Source organism: Nycticebus coucang, chromosome X, assembly GCF_027406575.1.
Source record: "Nycticebus coucang isolate mNycCou1 chromosome X, mNycCou1.pri, whole genome shotgun sequence".
Taxonomy (NCBI): Eukaryota; Metazoa; Chordata; class Mammalia; order Primates; family Lorisidae; genus Nycticebus; species Nycticebus coucang.
Genome location: NC_069804.1, coordinates 157,239,943 through 157,255,861, shown reverse-complemented (window position 1 = coordinate 157,255,861; position 15,919 = coordinate 157,239,943). Strand labels below are relative to the sequence as shown.

At 50.1% G+C, this 15,919-nt stretch overlaps 2 protein-coding genes across 10 annotated transcripts in view; one reads left to right on the top strand and one right to left on the bottom strand.

The window, feature by feature from the left end:
- Positions 1–7,948, top strand: part of ELF4 (E74 like ETS transcription factor 4) — a 46,801-nt gene extending 38,853 nt beyond the window's left edge. For both annotated transcript variants that reach the window (XM_053580586.1, XM_053580585.1), the window contains 4 exons: positions 292–375; positions 457–649; positions 1,477–1,845; positions 3,360–7,948. In XM_053580586.1, the coding sequence (XP_053436561.1) occupies positions 292–375; positions 457–649; positions 1,477–1,845; positions 3,360–4,155 (1,442 nt within the window). In that variant the 3' untranslated portion in view covers positions 4,156–7,948. The remainder of the gene's footprint in view (positions 1–291; positions 376–456; positions 650–1,476; positions 1,846–3,359) is intronic.
- A 3,519-nt stretch (positions 7,949–11,467) lies between these two features.
- The window catches only part of BCORL1 (BCL6 corepressor like 1), a 73,997-nt gene continuing 69,545 nt past the window's right edge, over positions 11,468–15,919 (bottom strand). For all 8 annotated transcript variants that reach the window (XM_053580455.1, XM_053580451.1, XM_053580459.1 and 5 more), the window contains one exon: positions 11,468–13,645. In XM_053580455.1, the coding sequence (XP_053436430.1) occupies positions 13,363–13,645 (283 nt within the window). In that variant the 3' untranslated portion in view covers positions 11,468–13,362. The remainder of the gene's footprint in view (positions 13,646–15,919) is intronic.

The following is a 15,919-nucleotide window of genomic DNA, read 5'->3' as shown; positions in this document are numbered from 1 at the left end:
GCCTTCAGGCTGCCTTTTCATTTCAAAAGTTAGGCTAAGCATATTCTGTTCTCATCAAAGTGATGCATGTGGAAGCACTCCATTTCCCCACATCATAGCCTAGTTGCGGTGCTACCTTGGGAGCTTGAACATGAGGGTGGAAATGTCTGAGGGCTGTGGTGAGTGAATTGGGCCTCCAGCCCTGGTGACCTGGCTCCTCCTTGTTGGCCTTGTTGCACCCAACTTGGCCAGCTCTTGGGCCCTCTCTCTCAGGAGCTGGTCCTCATTCTCTCCCCCACCTTCCTCTCATAGTCCGGAAGACCAAGGGCAACCGAAGTACCTCACCTGTCACTGACCCCAGCATCCCCATACGGAAGAAATCAAAAGATGGCAAAGGTATGGCTGGGAGTCAGGTGACATGGGAAGGGTGCCCCTTCCCTGCTGTCAGGGTGCCCCTCACCACCTGCCCCTCTGCAGGCAGCACCATCTATCTGTGGGAGTTCCTTTTGGCGCTGCTGCAAGACAGAAACACTTGTCCCAAGTACATCAAGTGGACCCAGCGAGAGAAGGGCATCTTCAAGCTGGTAGACTCCAAAGCTGTGTCCAGGTTGTGGGGAAAGCAGAAAAACAAGCCTGACATGAACTATGAGACGATGGGGCGGGCACTAAGGTAGGAGATGCTTGGGACACAGAATCTCTGCCCTGGGGGAGTCACTAAGCCCATCCTTAAGTTCCAAGAGTCTCTCCCCCTTCAATGCAGACCTGATTTGTCCTTTAAGAAAACAGGTCTTGTAGCCGGGCGTTGTGGTGGGCGCCTGTAGTCCCAGCTATTTGGGAGGCTGAGGTAAGAGAATCGCTTGAGCCCGAGAGTTTGAGGTTGCTGTGAGCTGTGATGCCACAGCACTCTACCGAGGGTGACATGGCGAGACTCTGTCTCAAAAAAAACAGGTCTTGTAACCTTCCCATTGGGTTGTCCCTATGCCCCTTCCCCAGACCCCTTCTGAGAAGAAAACCCCCTCCCTTGCATCTCTGACCTAGCCTTTTTACATGTCATGTGGGAAGAGCAGCTTAGTTGTCCCCTTCTCCGAGAAGGTCTTTCTTCACAGTCTGCAAGCCACAGCCCCAGGGAGATAGGCTTGAGTTGCCCTAGATGTGGTATCGTAGCCTGGAGGACTGCTGAGTCCCCCATCCACCCTGCCTCATTCCTAGTTCCTTCCTCCAGCCACTCCTCCCACTCCTCCTCCCCTCCTCTAGAGCAGGCTAGGGGTGGGTGGCATTTGAAAACCCTTTGTGTAGATCCTTCGAGTCCTCAGGGGGGAATCTCAGATGTTTCATAAAAGCTTTACAAACCCAAGCATTGACTGTACCCCTTCCCATGCCCCTGGGCCCCTGGCCAGCCTCAGCTTGCCCACCTCTGGAGGTATGCTGGGGAGGAGATAGAAGGCCTCCCCAATTAGTTCCTGGCTAACTCCCCTCTCCCCACCCTTCATCCTTCAGATACTACTACCAAAGAGGCATCCTGGCCAAAGTGGAAGGGCAGAGGCTGGTATACCAGTTTAAGGAGATGCCCAAAGACCTGGTGGTGATTGATGATGAGGATGAGGGAAGTGAAGCCACAGCAGCCCCACCTCAGACCTCTACAGCTTCCACCAGTACCCCCCGGCGAACCAGCTCCAGGGTCTCAGCCAGAGCTGCTGCTCAGGGAAAGGGTGGCTCTTCCCGGGAGAAGCCGAAGGTTCAGCACGTTGGTGTCCAATCATATGAAAATCTGGAATTGGGACCATCTCTAGATGAGGAGACCCCCACTACCTCCACCATGCTTGTCTCCCCACCAGAGAGCCAGGTCAAACTTACCAAAGCTGTGAGGTAAGGGCACCAAGTAATTATGAGTCTTCACATAGTACCTCATGCTCAGGGTCAGTTTTTTTGTTTTTGTTGTTGAGACAGAGTCCCACCCTATGCCCTGAGCAGAATGCAATGGCGTCATACTTCACTGCAACCTCAGACTCAGGCTGGGGGCATACGGCTGCCTCAGCCTCCAGAAGCCGCTGGGATTACAGGTGCTTGCTACAGCACCTGGCTGGGTATTTTATTTTTTTAGTGAGTCAGGGTCTCACTCTTGCTCAGACAAGTCTCAAACTCCTGAGCTCAAGCAATTCTCCCACCTCAGCCTCTCAGAGTGCTGGGATTACAGGCGTGAGCCACTGTGCCAGCTCAGGGTAGGTTTCATTGTCACCTGTTGTATCTCTAGGCTCATGAGATCCTCACAGAACCCCTGGGAAGCCAGTAGGGGAATTGGTTAAGAGAGGAAAATTGACTTGCTTGAGGTCATACATCAAGCAGTCAAGGCAAAGCCAGCACTTGACCTAGGTGGTTTCTGCTGACAGCTAGGGCTGTTACACCAGAGGGCTCCCCAAGAAGTCACCAGGGACTGGCTTATTGTACCCTCAATGAATCCCCAACAATAAAAAAAAAAAAAAAAAAAAAAGAAGTCACCAGGGCTTCCATGTCTAGCCCCATCCCCTCAGGCCTCCTCCACTCCAGAAAAGAGGCAACAGAGGATATTACAGGGACACTTGCTCTGCCTTCCTCAAGACTTCCAGGTCCACCCAGCCAGCTCTCACTATTTCTCATACCTGCTAAGGGACCTCCAACTTTCCCTGAAAAAGACTTTGTCTGGGTTACGTGTATGTACCTCTCACTATGCTGGCCTGGCTCACTGAGATGCCCTTCTGAAGAGGGGAGGCAGTAGAGTAGAATGGTGCAAAACATGAGCTCTGGGGTCACAAGGCCTAGATGTCTGTCTCTGCTCTAGTGCTTACTAGCTGAGTGGTTTTAGGGCAAGTTATGTAACCTTCCTGTGCCTCAGGTTCCTCAAGCTGCAAAATCAGATTATTCATATACAGCTTGTGCGCTGTTTTGAGGATTGAGTGAAATGTCCGTGTCAATCACTGGGAATGGTTATACTAAGTCCTCAACAAATGTTAATTATAACAACAAAGAAAGACAGGCTTGGTGCCCATAGCTCAGTGAGTAGGGCACCAGCCACATACACCAAGGCTGGTGGGTTCGAGCCCGGCCCAGGCCAGCTAAACAACGACAGCTGCAACCAAAAGCATGGCCTGGTGTTGTGGCAGGCACCTGTAGTCTCAGCTACTCAGGAGGCTAAGGCAAGAGAATTGCTTAAGCCCAAGAGTTTGAGATTGCTGTAAGCTGTGACACCATGGCCCTCTACTGAGGGCGACATAGTGAGACTCTGTCTCAAAAACAAACAAAAAAAAACAGACAAAGCACCTTCAGCTCCATTCCTCTCGTCCCCTCCTTCTTAGCAGATGGAGGATGCCTCCTGCCCTAACCAACTTTGTTCTGTTTCTTCTTAGTAAATCTTCAGTGCCCAGCAACATCCGCCTAGAAATAGGGTCAGGCTCATCCTTGACCCTGCAGACAATCCCACTGACCACGATGCTGACCAATGGGCCTCCTGCCAGCACTACTGCTTCTACCCAGCTTGTTCTCCAGAGTGTTCCACCTGCCTCAACCTTCAAGGACACCTTCACTTTGCAGGCCTCTTTCCCTCTGAACACCAGTTTCTCAGATAGGCAGGTGGCAGCCCCAGGGGCTCCACTGATTCTCAGTGGCCTCCCCCAGCTTTTGGCTGGGGCCAACCGTCCGACCAACCCAGCACCACCCTCGGTCACAGGGGTTAGACCAGCAGGGCCCAGCTCTCAGTCCCCTGGGACTGTCATTGCTGCCTTCATCAGGACTTCTGGTGCCACAGCAGTCCCTGGGGTCAAGGAGGGGTCACTGAGGTCCTCTTCATACGTGCAGGGGATGGTGAGCGGGACCCAAGTGGAGGGGCTGCTAGTTCCCAAAGAGACCCTGAGGGAGCTCCTGAGAGATCAGGCTCATCTTCAGCCACTTCCAACCCAGGTGGTTTCAAGAGGTTCCCACAATTCGAGCCTTCTGGGGAACCAGACTTTCTCTTCTCCCAGCCGCCCTACTGTTGGGCTGACTCCGGTGGCTGAACTTGAGCTCTCTTCAGGCTCAGGGTCCCTGGTAATGGCTGAGCCTAGTGTGAACACATCTGGGAGCCTGCTGACCAGATCTTCAACCCCAGCCTCCTTTTCTCCATTCAACCCCACTTCCCTTATTAAGATGGAGCCCCATGACATATAAACAGAGGGGTCAGGAGAAGTGTCACCCACCAGGTGAAAATGAGTTGCATTGTCATAGAGACTTAAGTAGCACACTTGCCCCTACATTTCAGTGCCCCCAGGTCCCAGCCCTGCCAGGCATCACCATGTCCAAACTATGCCTAGTTGGTACATCCCTGGCGTCAGACTATGGCCTTCAAGAGCACTAGGGGATATGCTCTTGGCAGGATAATGGGCTGACTTGGTGATGGAGGAAAAATCCCCGGAGCCAGGGAGAATTTTGTAGCCAAGGCTGGTGCAGGGTCTTCACGAGACAGTCTTTCTACCTGGCTGGATCTCGCCACCTACTTGCCCTACACAGGGAATTTGCTATCCCATATGTGAATATTTCTGTATGTATTTGTGTGTACTTGTGGGTCTTTATCTTAGTTTCTTTGGGGAGGATGAGTGTAGCTGTGAGGTCTAGTCTTCTAATAGTGTGTGTATCTTTCTGTTGTTCAGCCACAGGCATGCAGATTTTTTTGAAAGGGAAAACATTCTCTAATTCTCTTTGTGCATGCCAAGATTCAGTTGTTTTGAGACTGTGGGGTATGGTTGGAGTCCCCAAATCTGGAGAGATGTCATAGATGCAGGGTAGGAGAGCTTTAGTGGGTATGCACATTGGGGAAGATATGCTCCTAAGGGACAAGAAGGCCAAGTAAGATAAAAGCACAATGAGAGGGGAAAGAACTTACCAGGGGTATCTTCCCGAAGTTAGCCTGGTTACCCACCAAAGTCACCCTGCTGCTGGGCTGGGAACTTGGCTACCCCAGAGTGCTTTGCTGAAGCATTAGTCTGGGGCAACGTGCCTCCCTGTCCTCCCCTCCACAGAGTCTGACCTAATTGGATGTTTGTGCCCAGGGACAGGCTCTTTGGGTAACACCAGCTCCATGCTGGAAACAGCCTTCACTGGCACCCAGACCTATATCCCAGTCCTGGGTTCCCTCTTGATTACTTTCATGCCTGACATTTTCCAGTTGCCCAGCGTTGCTGGGGCTAGTTCCACATGACCTAGATTGGGCATCCTCCACTCCTGCGCATGCTGCAGGGGCAACTGCCACTTAGCCAGCCTGTGACCTGCTCCCCTCACCTCGCAGGTTGGCCAGCCCACTCCTGCAGCAGACCTCGTGTGGAGTGTTGCCCCTTATCTCCAGTTTTTCATACTTAACCCGGATTCCTTCTTCGCCAAGAAGATAGGAGTCGGCAGACATGAGTTCCCCATGAGTTTCCAGGACACTTCCCCTGTTTTCCATGGCTTCTCACTTCCCTCATTGCTCTCTCCAAGGAAGGGTCAACTCATTCTCTTAGTGTCAACCCCTTGGTGACTGAGGACCTGGATCCCCCTCCCCTCTCCATTCAAGTTAGTTTGCCTCTCCCCTGCCAAGTTTAGGGGAAAGGCTATGAAATGTTAGCCTCAGAAACAACTCTAATCTGATGGCTCTGATTAATGTGAATCAGTGCCTGAGGACCTTCGCTATGTCCTTGGCACAAAACCATCCACTTGACCTAACTACCTCCCCTGGCTGCTCTTGTCTCTCTTCCATTTGCTGCCAAGCCAACTACCCCTCTCTCCCGGCTCCCTTCTCCCCTCTCCTCCCTGTCCTACCCCCAAGAGAGTTGTGCAGTTGCATTTACCACACATTTTCAGCAGTTGGCATTAAAGTGCCTTTTTCTAATAAAGTCAGTTTATTATGAATTTCCTGATGGTTGAAAGTAAGCATCTTGTAAAAGAGTCACCTTTTCTTTCTTTCTTTTTTTTTTAAAGAAATTGCACAAAGGCACTGTATGTGTCAGGGGTGGCCTTATCCCTGTCTAAAGTCTGCTTTCTGCCACCCCTGCCCCAACTCCATAGAAACTCATCATTGGAAGGTCACATACACCCTCGAGGTGAAAGCAAATATCTTCTTCACAGTTCTGGCCCCTCTGAGCCACACTAGCTGGGCTCTCCTCTCTCTCCCCCATCACCCTTTGTCTACATTGCTGCCAGCTCCTCTCTGCCATGTCCAATGTTGGTGTTCCCCCAGGGTCTCAACCATTCTGGGGTCATTCTAGCTCTTTGGGAATGAATCCTAAATCTAGGGCTCCAGCCCCTACTTTTTCCCCTAAGTTCCTGGCTCACATTTCTAGTGATCTGTTGGGTATTCCCACCTAGATGTCAGCCTCTCAAAAATGGATTTTTAAAACTTCTTTCCACACTCCCAGAAAACCTCTAAAAAACAAACAAAAGGCCATCATGACTAACCTATTTCTGTTAGTGTGCCACCATTTTCCTGGCTTTCTAAGCTCGAAATTTCAGAGCCATCTGATGGCTGCCTTCACATTCCCCCATCCCCTTCCCCATCTCCCTAAGTTCACCATGCAGTTTTCAAGTCTCTAAAATCTGGCCTTTCTTCCATACTCCCAGAGCCCCCAGCTTTGCCCAAACTACCCCAAAACTCCCTCCAACACATATCAATGGCCCCAGATGTGACCTATCTCAACACCTCCTATCCGCCAGAGTACCAATTCTGTCCCTCTGCCAAAAAGCCTTCAGTGACTCCTCCTGGCCTACAGGTAGGGGTGATAATCAAGTAACTGAATTTTCAGTGCTTTCTAGGCAGCCTGACATTAACCTTTTAGTTGCTGAATCCAGTCCCAGGGTCTTGGAGGAGGCATGGGGGAGTACATGTAGGGCTCAGGACAAAGCCTCAAGTCCTTGGCTGCCATCAAGCCCCTTACCATCAGGTCTGACTGACATTTCCAGCCAACTATGCATGCTGCCTCCGCTGACCTTTGAACATGCCTCTGTTCACAATTCCCCACCTCTGTGTTTTTTGCTTTACTTGACTCTGCTCAACCAGAATGCTCTTCCTATTCTGCTGGTCCCAACTAAATCATGTCCATCCTTCAACACTCAATTCCTAGAATCTGCCTCCCCAAACCAGCCTCTCCTTAAGTGAGTTCTTTAAACTCATTGCAATTGCCACTCTTTTAGGCAACTGGTCATCAACAGCCTGTGACATTTCCTCTACTATAATCACAAACTATTACTTAAACCTTCAATAACCTGTACCTATTTAGTCTCCCCAGTCAGGGTGTTACCTCCTGAGGAGCAGGGGTCCTGCATCACCCACAGAACAGGGCACAGTACGAAGCAGACAGCATCAAGGAACGGTTATTGATGGAGCAGGTGGGAGATGGGGACCCAACTTCAAAGTAGGTGACTCCTGATCTCCCCTCTGCATAGGCACTCATTCCAGGTGCTCCACTGCCCAGGGCCTGACCTTCCTGGCTCAGTGCCCTCATGGTACCCCCCCCCCCACCTTGGCACTCGAGATTGTTACTACTTTGAAAATCCTCTGTCCCTAAAGAAACTTCCCTGTCCAGTTTCTTTCCTACTCAAAGTGTTAAACTAGCTAATCAGATAAACTAACCTGTGCTGATGTAGTTATAGGCGAGGACTAGAGGAGAATCTCAGGAGACAGGTTCTTTTCAACCAGGGTCATGTGGTAACAACATCTTTGCCTTTGCGATGGTTTAATGGAGTTACAAGTCCAGATGACCCTTATCTCCCAGCAGCTGATGTGTTGCTCCCTCCTCTGGGCTCCCACAGCACTTTGTATATACCTCTTATTGTAGCACTTAGCACATTGCAGTTCCTTAATTATGTGTTTATGTTATGTTTCTCCTGATAGACTGTGAGCTCCTCAAGGACAGGGACTGTGTGTCAGTCACTGATGTATCCCCAGCGCCTCAGCACAGTGCCTGGCACACAGTAGGTGCTCAATAAATGTTTATTGAAAGAATGAGTCCTGATTACAATTTGGGGGACTTTTGCCCTCTACTACTGCAGACAAGAAGACAATCCATACTTGGAAGCTACTGTAGCTTTTGGCCCCACATGTAACACTGCAGGTAACCACAGAAGCTTCCTTTACTTCTGTCTCTAGCCATCCCCGGACAGCAAGGTCCACAGGGAGCCCAGGGATACTTACAGCTGTATTTTGTCATCACTGGCTGCCACAGGTAATTCCCCTAACTCTGGCCCTTTGCTGCTGCTGTTGCCTCCTTCCAGGGACTGCCTCACCACTATTTCCTCATCCCTGGGTGGGACTGAGTGGTAGAAGTGTCAGCCCTGGTAGGTGGGGCTGGAGAAGTTGACAGTCACAGGCCTTTTTGATCCCATAATGTACTCTAAAAGAGGTAGTTGACATAGGTGCAGGAGCGATAGCTCTGAAGCCGTTGGACCTAGGGGAAGAGAACTTCCTCCTTGCCAGCAGATGCAGCGTCTGCGAGCTTTGGCCGTGACGAACTTTGGCCGGACGTGGAGGCAGATATCCAGCAGGTGGCGCTGTGGAGCCAGTGACGGCCGGAGGGTGGCTTGGCAGAGCCTGGGAAGGGAGGGACAGCCAGGGTGGGTCCTACCACTACGGCCCCAGGCCACCGTGCCTCCAGTCTTCTCTTCCCTCTATCAAGTCGCGGAGCCCTCTATTGTCTCTGGGCTGCTCCAGCCCCATCGACGCCCTCCATTGCTCTGGAGCTTCGAACTTTCCAATGGTACCCTCTTCACTGTCCAAGGGGAATTTAGCAGGCCAGAGAACGCGCTCTCCCCATTGGCCAGCCGAGCTCTGGCCCTGCCCCTGGCGTCCGCCTCTCCCAACCTCCCAAACCAGCAGGAGAGCGCTCGCGGCGTTGGGCCTCATGCACCGGCTACCGCCGGTTTCAGGCTGCAGGCGTGAGCCCCAGGCTGTCTCTGCCACGGGGTGTCAGGCCTGGTCTGCCTTTAGCTGCGCTTGTATGCGCTGCCACTTTCCACCTTGAAATCAGAGATGGATCGAGGCGCCTGTGACATCCGTTTGCCAGTGGAGGGCCCTGGAGGGCCGGCGCGAAGCCGTGGAGGCGTCCCACCCGCTGCCGGACGCTGTGGTTTGCCAGCGGCCCTCGCGGTGGGAGCCCATGCACTAAGGGAATACATGGAGCTCCGGGCTCCCCGCTGCAAGTCCAGAAGGCCGGAGCACTTCGAGCCTCTAGCAGCTAAGCAGGACGTCCTTGGGACAGACCCCACCTCTCCTTACACTCGCTTATCCTACCAGGGGTGGGACTCAGTAAAACACCCAACAGGCTTCCCGGTCATTATAGAAGGGGCAGGAGTTTACTGCCTCCCCCACCCCCCCACAAATAGGGATACGGAGATGGTCCCTTCTTTGGGAATACCGAGACTGCAGCAGGACCACTTTTCCAAGCCCAAAGAGGGCCATTCTGGTAAGGCAGTCATTAACGTCAGGCTTTTGACCTCGGTGGAAAGGAGGAACTAATTTTGGGTAAGCAGCCATGTCTTGTCCTCAGTACAATCCTCAGTCCTATCCTCATTGGTTGGAGGGTAAATTGGGCACCTTTTGGCAGATGGAGCAATGAAGGAATGAATTTAAAAGATAAGGTTCTCACCCAGGGTCAGCCTAGGTAGTTAGTAGTGGTGATGGCTCTTTCCCCCTCACCATACTGAAAGGACTAGATCATTTAATAAGAGGTCACCAACTGGCCTCACCTCAAACCTGAGGATGTAGATTTAATACCACAGTCTTGATCTTTACCATCTGGCAGAAAGGTAGTGGGACTCCAGGTAACCTGGGGAAAGGACCCCAAAAGCAAAAAAAAGAGAAACTGATTCTGCTTTTAACTTTTTTGTCTATAAGCCTTCGCTCAGATTGTCCCCCTCAATTCAAAGGTTCTTCTCTGCCACATCTAATTCTACTTATTTTAGTATCAACTGGGAATCACCTCTCCCACCCACCCTAGTACCTTTGGCCATCCATCCCCTTTTGGGGATAGCATCCTGGACCTATCTGACTATCTGAATCTTACATTCACCACAGAGCTTTTCATGACCTATTGGCGTGTCTGATTTCTTTACTTAACTCAAAGTTCCAGAGGATGGATCTGAAATCAGAACCATTATGGGATTGTTTGGGAACCCAGAAAGGTGGCTATTGTAGAGGGAAGCCCTCAGGATCAGAAATGGGAAGGGTGGGCCAGTGAGAAAGATTAGATTAATGCTAGGGCTTAAAGACGATGATGCTCCTACCCTGTTTCCCCGAAAATAAGACATCCTCCGAAAATAAGACCTACTTACAGGAAAGATAAGACGTCCCCTGAAAAATAAGACCTAGCACATCTTTGGGAGCACACCTTAAAATAAGACACTGTCTTATTTTCGGGGAAACAGGGTACATCTGAGCAGCAAGACCCAGGGCAAGTGGGCCTGAGCAAAGACAGCATAACTCACAAGTCAGTCCTGGGGACGGTTGGACTCTAGCCCGCCAGACATAGAGATGTCCTCTCCTACATTCTGACAGGACTCTCCAGACACTGAAGCCACAGACCCTAAGAGTATAGCTTCAAAGGGCCTCATCTCACATCTCTCAAACATCCCCTTCCCCTCAGATGGAAACGGGTGCATTCTAAATCAGCAGGCCCAAAACATCATGACTTTTACCACTGGTTTTCAGAAGGGGGAGTTAAAAATGTAAAATCTTGCCTTCCTGGTAGCCGAGTCACAGGAAAACAAGCATGGCAGGCCTGCGCTGTGTGCATAGACAGGTGAGGTGCTGGCATAGCCATGAGGGCAGTGAGAAGACCATGCCACTAGAGGGCAGGGTAATCCAGGGCGGGTAGGGAATTTTCTTTCTTTTCTTTTTTTTTTTTTTAGAAGAGCCTCAAGCTGTAACCCTGGGTAGAGTGCTGTAGCATCACAGCTCACAGCAACCTGTAACTCCTGGGCTTAAGCGATTCTCTTGCCTCAGTCTCCCAAGTATCTGGGACTATAGGCGCCCGCCACAACACCCGGCTATTTTTTGGTTGCAGTTGTCATTGTTGTTTGGCAGGCCTGGGCTGGATTCGAACCCGCCAACTCTGGTGTATGTGGCTAGCGCCTTAGCCGCTTGAGCTACAGGCGCCGAGCCCAGGGAATTTTCTTAAGGAAGTTCGTTCCCCACAGACACCAAAGAGAGGGCTCCTTCCTATAGCAAACATGGAAAGGGAAAGCTAGGGCTACCTACCTGATGCAAGCAACGTAAGCCTATACTCGATTTTCCCCACTAGCCCACCCCCCAGGATTTGCCCATCTTGCCTTTTCTTTCCATATCATGACCCAGTGACCTAAATGTTCACTAGCCACTCTACCTTGCCTTCATTCATTGTACCCTCAGGACCTATAACTGTAAAGCAGGATCCCATTTACTGAATGGGGTGCTCATCTTCTGAAACCACCAAAAAACCACAAAGGGGAGAAGAATAAAAAGAGAGACAGGAGGCAGAAGCCCCGACACAAGTTTTTCAGTATGCAAGTGTTTTTGACTCCATAGCCATTTGCTTAAAATGAAACATAAAGGGCAGCCAGAATACACACCCAAATGCAAAAAGTAGAGGCAAACATAAAACATAAAATAAACCACACAATACCAGGAACCCCAACAAAACCAAAAAATTAAAATCCAAACCCCCTCAACTTTATATATATATATATATATATTTTTTTTTTTTTTTCTTAAAAAGGGAGAACAACTGTTCAAAACCAACTGGGCAGTATGGTGGGAGTGGGGAGCAGTCCTACAGAAGGGGGGCCAGAATTTCCCCCCCCCAGGAACAAAGAACAAACACAATACAAAGAAAATAACCACCAATGCTCCTGCATGGGTCAGGAGCCTCCAGAGAACAGATTGTCCCATCCTCAAACTGGCTTTTTTTTTTTTTCCTTTTTTTTTTTTAATCTTTTTTTTTCCATTTTCTTCTTTTTGTTGTTGTTGTTTTAGCACCTGTACAATAAAACTGTACCATCTCCAACCACAGCGGGCCACAAGGCCCTCCTGCCTTTGGATGGTACAAACTCTCTACAAGGATTGTTCGGAAAAATAGCAATTGGTAGAAAAATAAAAACAAGGGTAGGAAAGACAATGCCACAGAGGGAGTGGGGTAAGGGAAGCAACCCAAGCTCCTCTATTTCTCCCTAAACAAACCCAGCTGGGGGGGGCTTGTGGGGCCATACACTCAGCCACAGGTTTCCAGGCAAGAGTAGAGCCTAGGCTGGAGATTAGTTTCCTGCCCTTGCCTAGGAAACAGCTGACACCTAGATTTCACATCTGGCAGTCAGTCCCAGAGACCTCTGGAAATTCCAAAGGAGAATGGGGGAGAAGAGAAAGGGGTGCTGCCTATCTGGGAAGGGGCAGAAATGGGAAGTGAAGGCTGGGGAATTAGAGGCTCAGCATCTTGAGAGGAGGAGGCTAGGATGGGGCAGGAGTGGAGGCGCAAGGGAAAGATGCAAGAACTCCTTTCATGCCCTCTTAGGGGAGCAGTGAAAAAGTGCCAGGAGGGAAGACCCTCAGACCCCTTCTCTATTATCCTTTATCAGAATAACTCATTAACCTCTTGCCCCACAATCCTCCCCTCCCCATAACCTCAAGGTAGTAGGGCTGCTCTGGCGAGGGTGAGAGAGAAAACTGGCAGGGGAGGGGGAGCACCAAAGCCTCAGGATTTACCCCCAGCCCCAAGCCAGCAGCAGCCAGCTTCATTAATCACAAAACCATGTCCCCATCCCACCCTGCCCCCTCCCCAGTGGGGGGAAAAACCACCTGGAAATAACTTTGTCAGAGCTTATCAAGAAAGAAAAAGAAAAGAGGTAAAGAAAGTCCCTCAATACAACAAGTTGTCTCAAATTGTCACAGTGATACAGACTTATCAGAAACCAATGAAACAATACAAATTAAATACTAATAAAATAAATACTATGGAAGACAGAAGAACACAGGGGAACAGAGGGGGGTATTCAGAAATTTGGGCTTTTCTAATTTCTCCACTGGACAGGCTGCAGCCACCTAGGGCCCTGGTTGGGTCTCAGTCATACACAAAAAGGCCAGTCCAAGGAACCCTGGTGCCACCTCCCCACCACTCCCAGGACCTGTTGTCTTCAGATGTGGAGTTCAACTTTCCACCCCCACCACCAACCACAACAATGACAATGACAGGGAGATGAGAACTAATTGTAACCAAAAGAACAAAAAAAGTCCAGTCACTAATGCTGGCATTGATAAGGCGGCTTCTTGTTGGTCCATATTATTGCCTCATTCTGCAGTCTGGTGCTCAGTGGGGAAGACATGGGAGGTGGGGGAAGGGTGAACTCAGGAGGAGAAAGAAGAAAAGGGAGGGGCTGTTTTCCTGGTCAACTGTTCCAAGACTGGAATTCCACCTCCGACCCTAGCAGCCGAAGTAGGTCTGGCTCATACCGCACCAGCTCTACAGTCTCAGAGGAGCCTGGGGGAGTTCCCTCCGCCAAGCCTCCAGGCCACTCAGCAGGGGTCAGCAGCTGACTGGAGGCCACCTGCCGGAAGAACTCAGCCTTAGGCAAGGTGACAATTTCAAAGTGCGGGAACCGGGCCTGAAAGATCCTGGAGGAAAGCTTCAGCCTCTTCAGGACATCGGAAAAGAGGAACCAGTTGGAAGGCCTAAAAAAGCAAGAACAGGCATTAGGAAGGTGACTTGAGAAGCCATGGGAGCAATGGCCAGGAGCACGGCCTTCGAAGGCTGTTTTGTGAGCACCAGAGTCTTCCATTATGACTCACTGCCAGTCTGGCTACTCCTCAACCCCATCCACAAGCTTCTTAGACGTAACTGAGGCAAATATTTTCTTTTGCCCCCTATGTTACCTGGTCCAGATTTTAGCTAAATGGCAAGTACTCAATCCATGACTGACTTCTCCCAACAAAAAGCAAGCAGGAGGGAACAGGGCCTGCCAAAACCTAAAACTCTTTAGCAGGCTTCCCCAGGGCTTAGCCCACACCCCTGTGACCTGGGATTTACCACGTGCCAGGCCCAGTCTTTCCCTCACTCCCGCCCCTGCCAACCCTGGCTTGTTCTTCCTCCAGTTCTCACTCCATCATGCCCTGCCTCCTGGTTCTCCAAGATCTTCCCCAGCAGAGAGGGAGCCGTGGAGAAAGGCCTAAACTGCGGGTAATCCAAAAGGCATTTCTCTCTCTGGCTCTGGAATGCATTAGACAAGTTTTTTCTCTGCAGCAGCACCAGTGTTTTTGCAGGGCCAGAGCTCACATTACAGAGAGTCTGACTTTGCCGAGCACACTTGACTGGGCAGCAGACTGGGGACAGCTGGAAGGGGTGTTAGAGAGGCCGGTCAGGGGCCAAATGCGTCCCTGGACTAAACCAGGAAGAAATGTTGCCTCCTTGGTTTACAGGGTTTCCCTCCTTGCCATTCCACTGTCCCAGTTCCAGCTTTCACCATTTCTGGCCTGGGCTATACTGTGTCAGCCTTCTAACTGGTTTCCTTCTGTCAAAAGTCATTCTTCCACACCCCGACCCACCCTCATTAGATCCTCTCTTAGCATTAGAATTTTCTAAAAAGGAACTGACCTTCTTTTTTGAGATAAGAGTCTTACTCTGTTGCCCGCAGCAGAGTGCTGTGGCATCACAGCTCACAGCAACTTCAAACTCTTGGGGTTCAGCAATTCTCTTGCCTCAGCCTCCCAAGTAGCTGGGACTACAGGCGCCCGCCACAATGCCTGGCTATTTCTTTTGTTGCAGTTGTCATTGTTGTTTAGCTGGCCCAGCCTGGGTTCGAACCCACCAGCCTCAGTGTATGTGGCTGGCGCTGTGACCACTGTGCTACTAGTGCCAAGCCAGGAACTGACCTTCTACTCTCTCCCTAAACAACAGTCAAGGGATTCTCAGTGCCTCAGAAAAACTCCAAATTCTTTAGCATATTATACAAGAACTTCTAAACATGACCTTATTCAAACTCTTGAGCCCAATAGCCAACCTGAATTATCAAATTTTCTCTTGCCCCCCATGTTACCTGGTCCAGATTTTAGCTAAATGGCAAGTACTCAATCCATGCCTGACTTCTCCCAACAAAAAGCAAGCAGGAGGGAACTGGGCCTGCCAAAACCTAAAACTCTTTAGCAGGCTTCCCCAGGGCTTAGCCCACACCCCTGATATTGTATTAATATCAAATTATTATAAAACACACATACACACAGAGTATCTCCCACCCTACCAAGTGCCAGCCATGAGAGACAAGACTACACCTGCTTTCTGAATTTTCTGAACTTGTATGTCCCACGATCACATCCTTCATCCTACTCTCCATTCGGGGCTACCTTAGATGCCCATGAAACCTTACCCATGCTCACATGGCACTTGGTTCCCATGCTTATTATAATACTTCTAACCACAGCCCATTTCAGAAAGGATGCGAAAGAAACTTAACCTGTGGTTCAAATGGAACTTTTTTTACTTGACTCATTGAGTTTTGTACAATAATAAATCTGCTTAGGACATTTTGTCTTGTTTTTTACAAATGAGCTCTTGCTCTATTCCCCAGGCTGGAGTACAGTGGCATGAATATAGCTCACACCAGCCTGAAACTCCTGGGCTCAAGCCAACATCCCACCCCTGTCTCTCAAGTAGCTGGGACTACATGCATGTGCAACAATGCCAGACTGATTATTTTAAGTTTTGTAGAAACAGAGTCTTAACTATGTTGCCCAGGCTGGTATCCAACACCTGGCCTCAAGCAATCCTCCTGATTTAGCCTCCTAAAGTTCTGGGATCACAGGCATGAGCCACTGTGCCTGACCCATTTTTTCTTCTATTGGAGTTAATTATATGCTATCTGTCTACTCCACTATCCCATGGATTCTTTGAAGGCCAGAACTATGATCTGGTTCTCTGAGTTTGACCTGGTACAGCTGCTTAAGACATGTTTA